At 41.9% G+C, this 19,594-nt stretch overlaps 1 protein-coding gene across 1 annotated transcript; it reads left to right on the plus strand.

Moving 5' to 3' along the window:
* Nucleotides 1–689: 689 nt before the first annotated feature.
* On the plus strand, nt 690–17,774 carry snrkb (SNF related kinase b). The gene is given in 10 exon segments (XM_034141938.1): nt 690–881; nt 1,870–2,271; nt 2,706–2,772; nt 2,774–2,920; nt 2,922–3,102; nt 13,706–13,812; nt 13,815–13,849; nt 15,972–16,036; nt 16,039–16,343; nt 16,530–17,774. Coding segments are annotated over 9 exon segments (1,680 nt in total). The 5' UTR covers nt 690–881; nt 1,870–2,068; the 3' UTR covers nt 17,100–17,774.
* Nucleotides 17,775–19,594: the final 1,820 nt, after the last annotated feature.

Consider the following 19,594-nt stretch of genomic DNA (forward strand, 5'->3'; position numbering starts at 1 on the left):
CAGCTTGCCTGAGATGAAACAAAGAGCTCTGGGATGAGATCATCCACTAGTGCAGACTTTTCAAAATAACAATTTGGAATCTCTAAATCCTGCAAACAACAACAAAAATACATTAAATGCAATTCAAAAATGTAAATGTTGGTGTGTGGCCATGAGGCCGAAAAACAGATAAAAATAATTAGGCTTGAAATCAAACCAGTTCATACACCAAAACCTCGATGAGGTCACTATAATATATTCTATTTGGCACACTGTTGCTCCCTATAGGGATAGTACAGGAATGCTATGTGACTTTCCATTAGTACACTCCAATTTCAAAGGCAGATAGGGGTATAAATAGAAACTATTTTTGTTTAGGTCCTCATTTCCGCTGTGGCCCTAAAGTCATTATAAAAGAAGCATCTCAGGAATGTACGTTATTATGTATGTTATGGGACATCTCATTGTCTATCCCTGCTATTCAGAGGAAAATGCACATTAGTCAGTGAGTTATATAATTTCTTGGACTTCCGAAAGCTTTCATTCACTCATTTTCCTCTCTTCACTGCGCACGAGGCGCGCGGGCCCGCTCGCTGCTGCTGCGCCGCGGGAGCGAGAAGGAATGTAGTGACGTCAAAAGCAAGCTGTACACACGGGCGCGCGCACGATATGTACCGTCCCACTCTTGTGTTTCTGCGGAGCGGGCGCGCGGACAGAGCTAGAGACTCTTCAATGAATTGAGGCAGGCAGTCATGAGAAAAGTATGACTGCGAACATGGAGTATTATGAAAGGACACGGTAGGGCGGCGCTGTCTTCTTCTACGTTTAAATTCAAGCGACACCGAGTGTGAGTGACAGAAATACCCGTGGCTCGCGGCTACGGGATAATTTGCACAACAATGGTAAGTTGGCACCGAGGTGTTTTTCATAACGGCAATATCTCGTCCCAACAGCGGCGTTATTACTGTGGTGCGTTCAATGTCAGCGAGGTTTGTTTGGAGGGTGTTGAGCAGTAGCCAGGAAAAAGACTACATGCGTATGTGCCAACTCTTGACTGCAGTTGAGGCCAAGTAGAGAACAGCTGGCCTTAGCACAAGTGAAGCAGCCCTTAGGCAAGATCATGCAGTGTTGTGAATCTGATAAAAGTGTACAGCCAAGGATATGAGAGCATATTGACACGGTGAGGCCTGAGGTCTGTATACTTGGCCCAGTAGAGCTGTGAGAGGGGATTTAAACATGTGGGGAAAAGCCTGCTGTTGTCTTTAATGGAAAGTGATGCTGTCATATAGTGATACATAATTGATGATAAACTATTGGACAGTGATGATGAGGACAATTAGGATAAAGAAAACAGCAGTGAAGTTGACAGTGGTAATTGTATCGATCACCATGGTAATGAAGATGATGATGAACTTGTTACCCTGGGGAAGATCTGGTGATGACATCATCAGGTCTAATGCCACCTTCTGACCCTCTTAGCCAAACTAATGACACACACACTCTCGTGCACACACACACACACATGCATACATACATTACGGTTTCCTGTTACAGTATTGATTCGGCGTGCCATTTGTGCTGGATGGTTGTTATTTGAGAAACACAGGCCTTCAACATTACACACAATAAAATAATGTTTTACCCTATACTGGTGGTCATTGTGTGCTTCAGGTATAATTAGATACAATCTAGACTTCACTGCTTTATTTTAAACCTGGCTTCTCTGCCTTTGTTAAAATATGGTAATTTTCAATCATGCCTAGTACTTGAAGGGATGAGGCTTTTAGCAGCATCTGACCTCATCTAAGGCCCTTTTCCCTTCGGGCCAAGGCCAAAAACCTCAACACTGTAATTTTATCTCATTGTGTTGTCTTTTTTCTGTCCTTCTAGGCAACTCCCTACCAGTGAGGAACTTTGCTGCCCTGCCCCCCTTCCTCCCTCCGTCCCCGACACCTTGACACAACTATTTCCCGTCTCCTACTTCCTCTTATCTTCTCCCCTTCCTCCTGAATTCCTCCTGTGCTACTCCTCAAATCCCTTCTTGGTTTCAACATGGACTCCTCTGGACAAGTAACCACCTCAGCTCCTGATGGGACATATCGAGCCCAGGAGCAGCCCCGGTCGCTCGGATCTCAGCGGACTCTACTCTCTGGGTCGCACGTTGGGCAGGGGCCACTTTGCTGTGGTCAAACTGGCTCGTCATGTCAACACGAGGCAACTGGTTGCTGTCAAGATGATTGACAAGACAAAACTTGACGTTATGGCAACAAGCCACCTCTTACAGGAAGTGAGGTAAACCATACTAATTTAAAACTGAATAGAGTGGTGCAGGAATGAGTCATAAAACCCAGAAAGTCCTGAAGCAATGTTTTTTTGAATAAGTCGTTAGTGGTTAACACTTAAGTTAAGCTTAAGAGATGTTCCCACTTTGTTCTACGACAGTTTCATAGAAACAGCGGTTGCTAACAAGTGACCTAATTAGATAGCTAATGTTAGCTTCTTACTTCCGGCAATTGCATTTACGCTTCTAAAATCATTGAATTGGTTAAATACGTTGAGATTACCGTGCTGAACATAATGTGTAAGTATTATAAACGCAATTTCTTATTTTCTCTGCAATATTTAGAAATCAAATGGAATTATCAGCTGCACAACTATTAAAAGTTAATATTCCTAGTTTGGATTACGCTGACAACTATCTTACATTTAGCATAATTCTTTTTTAGGTGCATGAGACTAGTGCAGCATCCCAACGTGGTTCGCCTCTACGATGTCATCGACACGCCCAGCACCCCTCTTCCTCATCATGGAGCTAGCTGAGGGGGGCGACCTCTACGACTACATCCTCCGCCACGAGGGAGGCGTAGCTGAAGGCAATGCCAAGCGCCATTTTGCCCAGATTGTGCGTGCTGTGGCGTACTGCCACCAGCTGCACGTGGTTGCACCGGGACCTGAAGCCGGAGAATGTGGTGTTCTTTCCCCAGCAGGGGGCGGTGAAGCTAACGGACTTTGGGTTCAGCAACTTATTCCAACCAGGGACAATGTTGGCCACTAGCTGTGGGTCGCTAGCGTATTCTGCTCCAGAGATTCTGCTGGGGGAAGAGTATGATGCTCCAGCAGTTGGTGAGTAACAGCAAATGGTTCATTTCTTATTTATTTTTGCAAGTGTTGAAAACTGGTCTAGATTGGTGAATCGTACGGTGGCCGACCCGTGCAAATGTGTTAGATAAGGAAAAAACGTGCTGCCCTTTCCAAAACGATGTAAATAGAACACATGCAAATGAGGAAAACGCTTTAACCAACTTGACAAAACATGTGCTTAGTTCTACAAGCGCTGCATAAACAAAACGCTGCAAACAAAAAAAAAACACTGCAAGAATCTCAAAACACAACCTAAACTTGGACACTATAAAGTGACGCACACAGCTGGGACCGGAGCACTTGTTCACTTTCAGGAATTCAAATGACTAGGTTAGCTACGTTAGATAGCTAGCTTACAGCAGATCTGCAATAATATCGGAATATATCATGCCAACACATTGTTGAAATAACTTGACAGTGACTGTTGGCCAAATGTATAATCCCTGAACATGAACAAGTGCTCTAGTCCCAGCTCTGCGCATCACTTTTAAATGTCCCCTGGTTTACGTTGTGTTTTGAGTACTTTGAGTAAAAGCTGCGCATGTTTGTCAAGTTGGTGAAGATGTTTCTTCATTTAAATGTGTTTCGGCACATTAGTGTTTTTATATTTGCATCGTTTTCCCAATGGAAGTGTTTTGGGCCGCTACCAACGCAATTTTACCTTTGATGAATGATGTACATGACAAAAGGAACAAACTGTAGACATGTAGACGCATGCACAAATGACAAGGGGTCACTCAAAGGCTAAAAGGCTGAGAACCACTGGCCTAGATAAGCAAGTATGTGCAGGGTTCTAGTTACACAAAGTTCTTGCGCTGCTTGATGCTATATAACACACTCATGTATATTCAAATCATAGCCAGGGGCTGCAACATCTTACTCATTTGGTTCTGAGATCAGCCGAAGTAGGGATCAAAATCTGTCTGAATGTAAAACCTTAATTAAGGGGAGTAAATCCACTTCAGCTCAACCGATGTAATTCAATTATTTTCCAGCATGAACTGAGCAGCCTTACCTCGATAGTAGCTGTTCTAGAACTTTCTAATAATCCCCAAATCCTCATCTGCACACTCATTTTGGAATTGCAGATACTTTTTGTATGATTTTTTTTTTTACTAAGACCATTAAGAACTTGACCTCAGTGTGTGCATTTGAGTTCATCACTTTCTATGTGTGTGGTCACCTTAGCCCTGTGTGTCTACTCCTGTGTATTTGTATTGTTTCTCAATCTGTGTGTTGCAGCTCTGTGCACCCTTCCATATTTGAATGCTTGTTTTTGATCATGCCTGTGTGTATATATGGATCTGTTTTGTTTGTAATTGTGTGTGCATGTCCATAAAGGATTAGTGTGTGTATCTGGGTCAGTCTGAGCCAGCCAGCCAGCCATCCATGAGCCAAACGGGCACGTTCTGCAGTGGAACCGAACACTGCAGCTCACCACTGGACTCTCACACTGCATAGCAAGCATTTTGTGAAAGTGTGTGTGGAGAAAAAGACAGAGATAGATAGCCGAAAGAGAAAGTACTATTTATCAATGTTTGTCTATAGCAGAAAGGTTGGTGTGCAATGCTGGGATATGTGTGATATCAGAGGTACGGCAGGCCAATTGATAGCAGACACTATAGGGACAGGAGGTCAATGTGGTCCCATGTCTCCTGGGGGAGGACACACAGCATGCCCATTTCAGGGAGGTTGGCGATTTTATCAGCTAAACTGGACCACGATGGATTTTGGCAGGGCTTGGGTGCTATTTCTTCTAGTGACTACAAAAGCTTCTGCACTGAATGCTAATGTATCCCAACGGCAATTAGTGAGATGAGTCTAGCTGCAGAGCTACAGAAGGAAGTGATGTACGATATTTGTACACCAGTGACATTCAGCAGGATAGAGCAAGGTTTTATTCACGACCTCCACCAATAAGATTAGGTAAACAAAACAACATCTTGTTATAACTGTAACTTATAAAAATAGGTACATTTAATATTTAACATCAAGTAACTTGACCTTATGAGTTAGCTTATGTAAGCTAGCTTTGCTTTATGTAATTGGCAATGATAAATGGAATTTAAACAGCGCCTTACTAGTCTTCTGAAACACTACATGTCAATTGCTTTTACCCATTCACACACACCACACACACACACCACACCACACACACACACACACACACACACACACACACACACACACCACACACACACACACACACACACACACACACACACACACATTTATAAACAGATAGAAGGGCTGCAAGGAATAATGGTCATTTACAAACGCACTCACACATAAATGTCGAATCCTGAAATTGGTGAATGACCCAATCAACCTCCTGAGCCACAGCCGCCCCCAAACCAACGTAAATGTTAGCGGATTACTTTTTGAAGTTGTTGTTTGGCGACATCAACGCTAGTTTGATAACATCAATAACAAAACTAGCTAGCTAAAGTGAGCTAATGTGCTCTAAAGTACAAGTTCTTTTTCACTTAATATTACGATACCAAACTTTACTTTAAGTTACGGTTATATCAAAATATCAAGCTTGTATTGCAAACCTCGGTCGTGTGTGACATGGACTTCACAGTATGAATGTCAAATATGTATTTGGGGGCGACGTGGTGCAGGGGCATCTACAGATCAGAAGCCCCTGCAGTCAGCAAGTCAAATGTCTTGACCCTAAACATTGCTCCCAGATGTCTATGGCAGGGGTTCCCAAAGTGGGGGGTCGCGAGATGATTACAAATTAAACATTAAAAACAAATTAAATAAATTGTATCCAATTTTTATTTTTTATTATTAATAATAACGTGTGCATAGACATTTTGCAGGGACGGACTGGCCATCTGTAGAATTTCCCCGCAGCGAGGCTCCCCCGTTGACAAATCACTAGCACCAGTCCCCTGGCACTGTTATTTTGGGGGTCGCGGGCTGAAAAGTTTGGGAACCCCTGGGTCTATGGTATCAAGGTTATGTAAGTTGCTTTGGATAAATGCTTTAGCTAATGACATGTAACGTTGTGTAAAATATATGCTCAGTGGTATACATAATATATTAACATTGAGCATGATAAAATACACTGCGCAGTACAATGCAGTGGCATGTAAACATTATTTATAGATAAAGAAGCATGATAAACATGTGATTTCCACCTTAACACGTGACATTTTAACATGAGTTCCAGTGCCTATAGGCCCAAGCGTGGAGCTCTGCAACGAGACGCTATGGCACTAAGGATCTACTCTACTGCATTTGTTTTACTGCCTACTTGCAAAGATGTGAAATGTTTTATGTCAAAACCAGGGAAGGTGTTATTCAAAGTTTTACAAATGTTTAGTTTTCTCTTTTATTTTCCTACAATGAGTGTTGCTCCCTTATTATTTTAGTCTGGGTGGGGCAGAGTGCAACTAAAGAAACCTTCCTCACATGCATCCATAACTTTAACATGACTTAACTGTTGCGTTAGTTCCTTTTTTTATGTTCCCGTTTTTAAATCTCTTGCATGAATCCGTGTTCATTATTACATCATCCAAGACATTTGGTTTCTGCTTCACCTTAACTCGCGTGCAATTTTTCTGTTCTATTTCAACATAGATTCAACCTGTGGATATGACGATTACATAATGATTTAAGAAGAATGCACCCAGCAACCACACACAAACACTCATGAATATGTGTGGTGATAATCATGAGCTGCACAGAGACAGAGATGTCCTTAGTGATCTCAGCTTAGAAAGGGTGACTCATACACCCTCTCTCTCTCTCCACACTCACACACAAACTGTTCTGTGTGCCGCTTGATATTTCTGTATAGCTGTTTCACACCGTCGCTGCTTCACGAGTCTTTGCCGTAGCTGTGTGTATGTGTGTGTGTGTGTGTGTGTGTGTGTGTGTGTGTGTGTGTGTGGTGTGTGTGTGTGTGTTTGGTGTTGTTGTGGTGTGTGTTGTGTGTGTGTGTGTGTGTGTGTTGGTGTGATGGTGTGTTGGTGTGTGTGGTGGTGGGTGTGTGTGTGTGTGTGTGTGTGTGTGTGTGTGTGTGTGTGTGTGTGTGTGTGTGTGTGTGTTTGGGTGGTCTCCATGATTGTGGAGGAGAGACACCAGGGTGAATTCCAGTAGGTATTTGACAAAGATAAAACACTGCCACTACAGTTACATAACAGCTTGCCCTTTACTGTGAGCACACGTGGTTTTTGAGTGCTAATGTAGGGCTTCACGTTAGCTTCACAGAATTTAAGTCTGAGGAATGTGGTGTTGTACATGCTTGCCTGCTGATGATGCATGTTTGTGTTTTCCTTATTCTTGGCCAAATGCCCTTTTATGTGATTAAAAAAAGAAGAAAGGAACTCGGTCAACATGGTTTATCCAGAAATTATACTTTGGATGTGCTCTGACTGAAAACAATCTAAATATGACAATGTTTGCTGAGTTATGACAGAGAAGTGTGTGGCAATAAAGTTTCATAAAGTTTCAGATAAGAAGGGAGGCGGACCGCAATTAGTTATCTGTGTTCTGAGCAGGAGGAAGTTCTGCATTTGGCAGATACTGAAGCCTCCCAGGGTGTTAGCCCATTTTTTACTGCAGCTATGAGGTGTAAATAGAATGTGAATTAAGCATATTATAATAGGAATATTTTTAATAAATGTAGCCTTTCACATTTCTTTTGGTAAATGATATACTGTCCCTAAAATAATTGCGAATAATTTGGAACACAAATATTTTTGTCTTATTTTAGGACCAATTTATGGCACAAATATAATGCATAATATAACATCAGAGTTATAAATCCTTTATGCATCGCACAGCCGGGACATTTATATCATTGCAGCATTAAAGGGGACGGTGCAGATAATAAAATTGGTAGACTAAAATATTAAACGAGGCATTTGTTAATTTAAAAAAAATCAAATATGTACTAATCCAAGGTATTTATATAAGTTGCAGCATTATAGGAGTGAGTAAACATTTAAAAAAACAGTGAACTAGCAGACCGTCACAACATTATTCAATTGTAAAATGATTGCACAGTTGTTCGTTACAACAGTGTTGTTACAGTCTTAGCTGTAATGTATACAATAATATGTATGTATGTATGTATATAACAATGGATTTCTAATTCTTAAAATATACAGACATTGACATTTTATTTTGAAAAAATATATAGCCAGGGAATTGTCTAAACTGGGTAAAAGGTGCGCTGCGCCCTCTTACTTTTTGGCGTGCGCCTTCATACCAAAATGCAGATTTTTCTCGTACATGTTAAAGTGATGCCAGAAAACAATATTTTCGTTTGTCAAAAGCAGTATAATTACTTAAAAAATATGAAAATCGTGTCAATAGACGGTCAGACAGCATAGACAGCTTTGTTTTTATGGAGCTCCGACGTTGCGTTGTTGTTTACGTCCCTGGCGCCATCACGGTCGCCAAGTTCTCGCCAGAATTGATAATAATAATAATAATAATTCATTACATTTTTATTAGAGCGCTGTGCTCAAAGCGCTTTACACGACATATTAGACACAGATATATCCACATATACCCACAGATATATCTTATTTACAAGATTAGAGCCACAGTATTGCCTCATACTATATGAGGGCATCCCTAAATGTGACTTATCCTAAATATATAAAAATAAAACAAAAACCAAAATAATTATTGAACTACAGCAAAAACTTTGATTTAGAATAATGACTTTCCATTCCTTCTTTGGCCCCCATAACGCTTAGTCAGCTATTTTCTCTGCCCCAGGTTGGAGGGGGGTGGTTGCTTGTTTGCCAAGCTGGGAGCAGTACATGGAAAGCCCCCCCCCCCCCCTCCACAAGCATCCCCATTTAGATGAAGGAACAGCTAAATAACGTGGGAGTCTTTTAACGACAAAGCCTCTTTGTCAGTGTTTTTCCACATCAACCTGAGGGCTTCTGGACTGTGTTTACACCAACAAGGATTTGCAAAGCCCAGATCCTGCACACCCCCACTAGACATGTTGGAAATATAACCAACAACAAATCATCCCTCTTAGAAACACAATCCTATAACAGTCACATGACTTTAGGGGAAATTATACGACAGAAATGATAAATGAGTCCTTTGGAAACAGCAAGGGATTGAGTGTGTGAATGTGCTCCCAAGATGTGAAGTGGACAGCAACTGTTTACATTATTGATTCTGACTACATACTTAACAGCAACCTTTAGATATATTTTATTTCACAATATCTTCTCTTTCATCTTAAAGGGGCCCTATTATACTTATTTTCAGGTTCATATTAGTATCTAGTGTCTCTACTGTGACATGTTTTCATGCTTTAATGTTCAAAAAGCTCTTTATTTTTCTCATACTGCCTGTGCTGCAGCACCTCTTTTCACCCTCTGTCTGAAACCAGAGCCCAGTCTGCTCTGATTGGTTAGCTGACCGGCACTGTTGTGATTGGTCCACCACCTAGATATGTCCCGCCCCTTAGCCCATCACGTGCCATCTGTTGGAGCGCTAGTCAAAGAAGTGTGTGTTACATAGTGATGTCACTGAAACTCCCTCTCTTTGCGATTTAAGCCTTTGCAGATCATTAACATGCACAAAAACAGATATATCACACTACAGGAAAGGGAAAACCCCCAAAAGCATGATAGGGCCCCATTAAACTAACAAAGTCCATTTTGTAAGGGGGCACTTGACCATCTTTCCCACTGACTTGTCAGCGAGAGTACCACTCAGCCTTTGAAAACCATTTTCTAATGTCTTCTATGTTAATATTTCGGTATTTAACCCACACTTGAGACCACATTTTTGAATTGCTTTTGTCTCTTGCAAGTCCCTTACTTTTTCATTAAAATAATACAATTTCAAATCAACCACATTGCTCTGATCTTACATGATTATAATAACTGTTTAGAAGTGTGTGCAAACATTGTATTGTATACACTATGTCTTGCTGTACATTATCCATGAAGCATCTCATCTGATTCCAAAGAAAAAAAATGTCAACTTACGCTATACTGTCACTAGAAGGTGAGTTATAGCATACGACCGCGGTGTAGCTAGCTTATAGCCTAAAGTGAGCTTTTGACTTCTGCCAATTGAATTAACAACCTCAAACATCATAAAGGTGCTATTCATTTGTGAGTTTGCTGGGCAAAATGTGGAAATATCATTTGTGTTTCATTGCCCCTGAGACTTTTTTCTACTATAACTCAACAATTAAATTAAATATCCCATTTGCTTTTTGTTGAGGTGAGCAGTTGTCCCTGCTGCATAATATTCAGTTAAAGCTGAACACACAATAAATGTACATAGAATCATTTGCCTCCCAGTTTCATTAATGTCGGTTGGAATATAATCAGAATCAGAATAACAAGATTTGTAAATATAATTAGCTTAACAAATGGCTTAAAATAGGACCAGTTCATTTCATATAGTTTCTTCATTGGTGACTGATGACCTGAATGATGACACAATTGCATGAAAATCTGGGCAAAAAAGAGCTGCATTTTTCTCTCTGAACTTAGAGGTCCCTTTGGAACGGGGCTGACTGTTGTTGACCCCTTTATGACGTCTTGCATTGCGCACTTCGAACAGGGCATCCCTAAAAAAAGGCCACATCCCAGGATCGTTCGCTCCTTTTGCAGTACTGTGTGTGTGTGTGTGTGTGTGTGTGTGTTGTGTGTGTTGTGTGTGTGGTGTGGTGTGTGTGTGTGTGTGTGTGTGTGTGGTGTGTGTGTTTGTGTGTGTGTGTGTGTTGTGTGTGTGTGTTTGTGTGTGTGATGTGTGTGTGTGTGTGTGTGTGTGGTGTGTGTGTGTGTGTGTGTGTGTGTGTCAGCAGGCACTAATGCACAGTGAGAATGTGTGATATTCCCCAGTGAGCAGAGGAAAAGTACTCTCCCCGCACTCAGTGTCTCCTCCCTGTTGCATAACACTTCACTGGACTGAAATGAGCGTGCCCGTGGGCGTGCACACGAGTTCACATTGTACGGTGAGGACTGAGGGCCGTTGTTCCGACCATTGTGGGGATAATTTAGGACAATAGCGTAATGTTTTTTACACATGGGACTGGTACGTGTGAGATAGATATGGATCTGAATTAACCAGTGTTTTGAAAACTCATTGTCTCTGAAAGAGAAGAGCTTTCAATCCCTATTCATCTCATTTGCTTTGGATATTTAAATGAAAAAGCTAATTAAAATAGGCAGATCATCTGGCATTTCTTCCTGATAGGACTGTATTACTCTTTTATCTCTCTCACTAAATCGATGCAATGCAATATTATATATGTCAAAAGTTGCACATTGCACAATCTCGTGTTATTTATTAATAGTCTGAACTAATTGGGTGGTTGATTGCACAAAAGTGAACATTCTTATCATATCTTATGTTCTGTACATATATATTCTCAGAAATGATGCTGTTAGTAAGCTAGACATCAGGAAAGACAAAAGATAATACGTTATTATTGACTCACACTGTTTCCATGCTGGCGTCTTTGTGAGGCCTGTAATGAGGGTCAGTGGGGGCCTTGATATAAATGCTAACGTCAGCATGCTAACACGCTCACGAGTGCTAAAATGCTGATTTGTAGCAGGTATAATGTTTACTTTACTATCTCAGTGTAGTGGACATTTCCCAAGGTACAATGGCATTTGAGGCTGAGGGGTTGATCTGTGCTGCAGGTATTTGGTCAGCAAAGTATTGGTGACCTGATAAGGAAAACACGAAAAGTCACCAAAGTCATAAGGATATCCTCTGGAGATCATGAATGATGAGAACTTTTCATATCAATCTATCGCATGACAACATTGGCATCCACAGAGCTACTGCACCAACGTTGCGTTTGTTCATTATGGTTAATTTAACATCATAAGTACATAATACATACATGTGTACGCAGCAGTGTGTAGAAACTGTAAAGAACTCTGTAGTAAACAATACATCCCTTTTGATCTGTGCTAATACAGCAGCCAGGGGTAGAAAACAAAAATGTGTGAAGAAACTTCAAATTATTAAATTGACACAAAGTGAAAAATGTAGGGACTATACAGCCAATTTGAAAAGGATGAATGTGCTACTGTGTTTAAATCCCTTTTATATATACTGGTCCTTGTAGTAACAATGACAAAACTGATGACAGATTGAGATAGTAAAACTGTGGGAAAAAGACCAAGGTCTAAAAGAACTGATAAGAACTGTGATTTAAGCAGAGGTGGTATTTATTAGATATGGGAACTAGCTTTATTCGTAGAGTTACATTAGGGTTATCTGTGTGCGGTGTTCTTTTCCCCAGTGTTTGGGAGAAACACAAGAAGAGACAGACAAAAAGAGGGAACGCTATTCTCAGAATAGCTCAACACCACAACAAGCCTTTTGTTTGTTATGGCCTTCAGCCCTCAGCTCCCTTTCCTTTGCATGTGTGTGCGTTTCCCTGAACCGGCCGCCACTGTGTTCTGAGTTTGCATGGACCTCGTCTCAATGCATCTGCATGAGAACGAGAGAGGGAGGGGGAGAGGAGGAGGAAGGAAAGGGAGGAGACGGGAAAATAACACAGTGTCAGCACTGTCGGGCAACACGGGAAGCCTGTGTGTGTGTGTGGTGTTTATGTGTGTGTGTTTGAGTCATGGGTCCAGAACACCAAGCCCATCCGTCTGCAGCTTAGGCCCCTTCCTTTAGACACATAAAACATCCAGCTGTAAATCATTCTCTTTCCTCTTATATTCTTTCACTTAACTGAGGATTAACATAATATAGCACTTGGCAGGAACGCTGCTCTGATGCTCACCTCTGAACCATCCTCTAGGATATGGAGGAGGCGAGAGGAAATGTAGTTGTGCAGAAATGAGTCCTTAAACCCCAGAAGTGAGTTAGCATTTTTAGCACTTCCAGTTCCCTCGTCTCAAAGTTTATTTTTGACGTGGTGTTGGTTAGGTGGCCTGAAAAAAAGATCTGTGGTTTACACAAGCTTAAGAGATTTAAACATTTTGTTCTAGGTCATAAACTATGTCAATAAATACCCCACTGGTGTATGTCCGAAGCTTCTGCTGTGTCATAAAACAGCGGTTGCTAACAACAAGTAACTCAAAAAAAGTATAGTAAATGTCATCACGCAAAACATTAGCCACCTTTAGCTTAGCGGTGGTGATAGGCTTACGTTAACTTTACCTCTGTTAATTGCATTATGTCATAAAAGTGGTGTAAACATATGTGTAAGTACCATAACAGGCGTTTGTTTTTTGCAATATTCCAAAATCCAATGGGAAAATCCCATTTCTTTTTGTCGAGGGAGCCGTTTCCAATGCTAACTCCCGGGTCAGCCTACAAAATACGTCATCACTGCACCACTACGTATGTTATCAATAAATACTGCTTTTTTATACTGTGGATCTAGAGTTGATCCTTTATGTATATTTGTAGGACAAAATCGGTTCAATGCAGTCGAAAATAACTTAAGGGGGTTTTCAAGTCAATTTCAAAAGGGAGGTTTATTTTTAAATATCTCTTATGAGGCCCCTGGAAATGTTATTATAATCTGATAGCAGTAGGCTTTTTAGAGTCTGACATGACTTGCTATTTATGGCAGATTTGTGTGCTTTTCTGTGTGTTCCAGATATCTGGTCTCTCGGGGTGATCCTGTACATGTTGGTGTGTGGAGTCCCTCCTTTCCAGGAAACCAACGACAGCGAGACTCTGGTCATGATTCTGGACTGCCGCTACCAGCTTCCCCCGAACACGTTTCAGACGACTGCAGAGAGTGAGTACTGATGAATGACACCAGGGTCAGAACATGGCAACGCTTGATAAGATTAAGCTCTGATCACAGCTTCAGAACAAACTGATTATGTGTAAAAAAACAAAGATTATATTATCTCTATGGGTTTATTTCCTTCTGCGTGAATTGATTCTTCATATAAAGGCTTATTCTGCTCCCAGAGATTTTTCTGCTGTTCCACGGCCTGTCTAAAAGCTGCTGACCGTGACATTATCTAATTAGTGTGCGTTTCACTGGATAATGCTAGTGTCCTAGTTATATCAGACACTTCTTCACCCTGCTGCCAATTCCAGCTCCAGCTAAAACACTGAACACTTTGTTTTGTGGCTTAAACAGTGTTAGAGTGTTATCTAATGAAATAGTTTGAACATCTGTCTCCTTAAGACCATATTCCAGTCCGTAAGATGCACACAGACTCTTGCTTCATATTTACTCGTGGGTTTTCTCACTTCACTTTCACTCCTAACACCTCCAACCAAACACACACTGTCCTCAGCTTACAGATAACATAAAATACAGTTGGAGAGTGAATGATGAAAAAATGTGTTGGAGCACTAGCCATAGAGGCGAGAGTGTAACATAGTGATGTCATTATGTTACGCAAGTAAACAAAGGAGTCCAATGAAGGCGTTTCAGGCAGAGGGGGGGGGGGGGGAGTGTGCGGGAGAGAAACTCCCTCTGGAGGGAACACAGGGATTTTAGACTTTGCAGAGCATTTACATAACTGATATAACACACTCCGGGAAAGGGAAAACCCAAAAAGCAAAATAGGGCCTCTTCAAAAAGTAATCTTAGAAAGTATTACAAATCCTTGAATTAAATGTACCAAAGTCCTTAATATTTGTTTAATTCTGATGTTAGTCATAAAATGCGTTTTCGACATAAGTTCCTGTTCTTGTTTCTGTTCAGTCAGCATCATCTGACCTACTGTATAGCAAGCACTGTGACTAATGTAGTTATGAATTAATCATATTAAAAAGGCTAATGCCTCCCTCTATTTACTGATGCTAATCCGGGTTGCATTCATTTAATTAATAATCATGAGGACTTATTGTTACATACTGCTGAGAATTTCTCAGAATAATTGGTCATTCTTGAAGGTGTAACCTTATCAAATCACATCATGTGGGTATTAATAAGGTCTTTAAAAAATCTAGCATTAAACCTAGGGACATCCATAGTTAAGTATCAATTTAATGATGCAGCAGGGAATTTCCACATAAACGAATGAAATAATCATCCTAACAAGTATTGTGTGTGAGTGTGTATCCAAAACACACTGTAATCAGTGTACCATTTATTTATTTTTTGCTAATAGACTACCCAGTACGAAATACTTTATAAAAGTTGTTAAATGCGCTTAAAGGAGGGAGCTACAGTTATTTTCACTGCGTTCATTTGACTGAGTCGAGAGTAGGAGATTGAGGGCGGGGCTTAAGGAAAACTCATGTGCACACTCTTTATACATTCATGCTATAGGAGTATGCAGTGATGACGTATTTTTGTAGGCCGACCCGGAAGTAAGCTGCGCATGGGTTCCCTCGAACAAAAAGCAATGGGATTTCTCCATAGGATTTTGGAAAATAGCTCTAAATAAGGTCTGTGGAAAACGAACCTGTTTGATAAATGCACGTTTTGTTCAGCCGGATAATATCCACATGTCTACCATACTTTTATAATTTTCGAATCATATATCTAATCGCCAGAAGCAAAATGCTAACGTTATGCTATAAACGAACGACAGCAGGGCACGACTTCAACGTCACGCCAACTTAAGATCCATATTCAAACATACAGATTCTAAATGGTACAAGTTGAAGCGTTTGTTTGAACAGTTTTCAGGAGGCAGGTACTTGCTTTCAAGCAGAACAGGGCAAACAAACTTGTCATATGACTCAGTCACATGATGCTGTTTGATTATTGAGAAGGAGCAGAATAGAACAGAACACCTTCTGGACTTTAATACAGTGCTCAAGCTATTTAGTAAGATGTGGGGAGATGACCTAGATCAGATATAATCAGGTTATTGTCTGTGTCAATTCAGGCTATGGAAAATGCAAGCTTTTCATATCTCTGTGAAACAATAACGCTCTGTGTGTTTCAGCCTGATCTCCAGGATGCTGCAGAAGGCCCCGTCTCTGCGCGCCTCGCTGCAGGAGATCCAGGCTCATCCTGGCTGCAGGGGCTGGATGACGCCCTACTGAGCCCCGAGGCCCCGCCACACTGGCTCTCAGGGGCCCTCTCTCCAGGCTCTCCCCGCTCAGGAGCACCTGAGTGTGGGGATCTGCTTGCCGCAAGACCCCCGCCTCAACCTCAGACCTTCCCTGGCCACTGGCAACCCAGCCTCAGCTTCACCCTCAGACCTCCTCCCGCTGAAGAGCCACCTGTCCCTAAGAACATTCCTGCACTACAGCAGATATGTGAGGGAGAGGAGGAGGAGGAGGAGGAGGAGGAGGAAGAGGAGGAGAAGGAGGAGGAGAGGAGAGGAGAAGGAGGAGAAGGAGGAGGAGAAGGAGGAGAAGGAGGAGGAGGAGGAGGAGGAGGAGGAGGAGGAGGAGAAGGAGGAGGGGAGTTTGGCAAAAGAGGGTGAAGGTGTTTAGAATCTTTGCAAGAAGCAGAGGCAGAAAAAGAAGTTGAGGAGATACTTAAAGGTTCAGATGACCAAAAAGAAGGGTTAGGAAGCTTAATGGAGATAGTGGAGGAGGAAGAGGAGGAAGATATGGAGATAGAGGAGGAAGACAGTGGGTGTGTGATTTCAGACCAGCCTGTCGGTCATGGAGACAGGCCTCTCAGGCCGACCCCCGCCCTCCCACCGTCCTCTCTGCCTGGTTTGGTGGTACCGTGCTGTCGGGGGCAGCCGGAGTCCCCGAGCCCGGAGGAAGGAAGCGACGAGGAGACAGAACCCAACAACAACAAGGCTCCTCCTCTCCTCCCTGATCCCTCTGAGCCCTCCATCCCCGCCTCCTCTCCAAGACTCATCCTGAGCGACAAGGAGGCGCAGAAACAGGAGAGAACAGAGGAGGGGGGGAGAGAGGACCTCTTAACGGACAGATCTCCACCCCGGGAAGAGGCTGCTCCGAGGGTGGAGCAGGGGAAACGACACAGCCTAAAGCTGCGTGAGAGACTCTTCCAGTTCCCCCTGTGTGAGAAAGCTCTGGCCTTCAACATACCCACACAGAACAAGCCCAAGATCCTGCCGCTGGCTCAGTACAACTGCTGCCATGTGCTGTAAGTGAACCCACTGACTGGGCACATGCAGGCTGCTTAGCAGGGGGCAGGTGGCGGGACACTGAGAACACCACCTGTGATGTGCAGGAGCCAAATGGGACGTGTACAGCTAAGCAACAATCACCCCCTTCTAGCATTGTGCTCATGTAATTAACATTGTGCTGAGCTAGAGGGTGGTGTACAGCACTGTAGTCAGACTTAGTAGAAACCTCAATGCTACTGTTACCGGAGATTTATAATGTGTCCAATCTGTAGCTTAGAAGCATACTGGACCTACAAGAAGAAAGAGGTAGGCTACGTTCACACTGCAGCTTTAGTGCTCAATTCTGGGAATTCTTTGGTTTGGCTGTTTTCCGTTATATTTTTAGAAGTGACCATTATTGTGTGAACTGGTCCTGAACTGACCCGCAATTGCACAAAATAAGAATTACAAAGAAGTCCACACACAGATAACTTTCAGAAGCATGGTGGCATGGTGTTGGTCTACAGAGGAAGCAGGTGATCACTGTCCCTCCACTGTATACACAATGTCAAATTAGACAGAAAAGTCACATGAATTCAGATTGAACTGTTCCAAAAGAAATATCAGACCTGCATCTGCCCCAAATCAGAATTAAAGAGGCCCTATTATCTTTTTTTGTTTCCTTTCCTGTCGTGTGTTCTATAGGTTTGTGTGCAAGTAAATTGGTCTGCAAAGGCTCAAATCCCAAAGTTCCCTCCAGAGGGAGTTTCTCTCCCCACACTCCAACCATCAGCCCCCCCCCCCACCCCCCGCCTGAAAACACCTCCATTGGACTCCTTTGTTTACGGGTGCCGCGAAGTAGTGACATCAACACGTTACACTCGGCTTCATTGGCTAGCTCTCCAACACGTTGTACAGTACGTGATAGGCTAAGGGGGCGGGGACGTCACTAAGGGGGTTGACAAATCACAACAGAGCCTGCCAGCTACCAATCAGAGCAGACTGGGCTCTGGTTTCAGACAGAGGGTGAAAAGAGGTGCTGCAGCACAGGCAGTATGAGAAAATAAAGAGCTTTGTGAAACTTAAAGCATGGAGACATTTCACAGGAGAGACACACATAAATATATATACCTGAAAATGAGCATAATAGGGCCCCTTTAACAGATCTGGTTTCATGTGATTTGTGCTGTTTACACCGTTATGAAAAAAAAAAAGATCTGAGTCCAAATATGTGCTAAAAAGCTTTTGGCCTGCATTCTGAACGTAGCCATAGCAACTGCAACCATTTTTATTGAATAAGCTATAGTCTGGTTTGTTTGTTTAAAAAGGTGCCTACATGGATGGAATGGGTTTTCATACTGTACATGTTGACTGCACAAAAGCTCTTAAACTCAGAATGGTCTCACACTCCATGATTTCATATTTTCATATATATGAATAGAATCAAGTTTGAACCAGCTTCTGCTACAGAGTAGCTCTCCTTTCCTCTCCCTTTGCAACAACCCCGCTGCTCTCAGTGGTTTAAAAGCTCTTATATAAGCTCTTTATAAAGAAAGACTGTTATGATATGATGTGATATATGACATGTAATATATGCCTAAGACTGAGATGATGATATGATGCTACAGTAAAACCTGAAGTTATCCAATATAATAACTTGTCCTAACATACTGTATTATACTATTGATAGGATCATTGATTGGGATGCAGGTCTTCCATTTATTTTTATTCATGCTGAACATTTAAACAATCCTAACAGTTTTATTTTATTTTGGATGTGCAGATATGAGATTTGAGGCTTTTTTTTTTTTACACCGTGACAAAGGTATTTACTATCTGAAGAGAAATGTGACTTTGTGCATGTTCTTTCTGTTATTTATCACACTATACCTCCATGTGTCTTGTTTCTGGCAGGACATGCTCTCGTGTAACTGTAAGTAAACCCACTGAATGATGAATTGCACACACTGCTGTCGCTGGTAGCTTTCTCGAAGATCTTTGGACTGATGGATGGAGTTCATTTACACCCAATGATGTGATATGTTATAGTGTAGCCTCTGTATGGTATTGTTTGACATATAAAATCTTGTGTGTGTTCCTATATTTTCTCATTACACCTGTATTTTCCTCTTTCGAAGCTGAGACGAGAATTTGTAAAGTTAAAGAAGGCCAAAGCTGTACAATAACAGAGTGGTTTTTCCTGTCAGTCACTGTTTTTTCCGCTTCACAGGGACAACAAATTGGATTTGATCCTGGGACCTTTGATCAAACGCTCCCGCTCTTTATAAGGAACTGATGCCGTGTGAAGCCTGATTATCACTCGTATTTCATCAGCTGTAGAGGGTCAATATGTGCAGGAGAGGGATGAAATCCTGTTATTTGTTCCTGTGTGATTGCAGCCTGTCTCTCCTCAGTGTGTCTACTGACCTGCATTGAAGCTAGACCACGGACCTCCATGGAGCCATGAACTTATTTTTCTGTATTTATTTATTAAAAAGGATTAAATCAAACAGGATGGATTGGTGCAGTGTGCTGAT

Source organism: Trematomus bernacchii, unplaced genomic scaffold, assembly GCF_902827165.1.
Source record: "Trematomus bernacchii unplaced genomic scaffold, fTreBer1.1, whole genome shotgun sequence".
Lineage (NCBI taxonomy): Eukaryota > Metazoa > Chordata > Actinopteri > Perciformes > Nototheniidae > Trematomus > Trematomus bernacchii.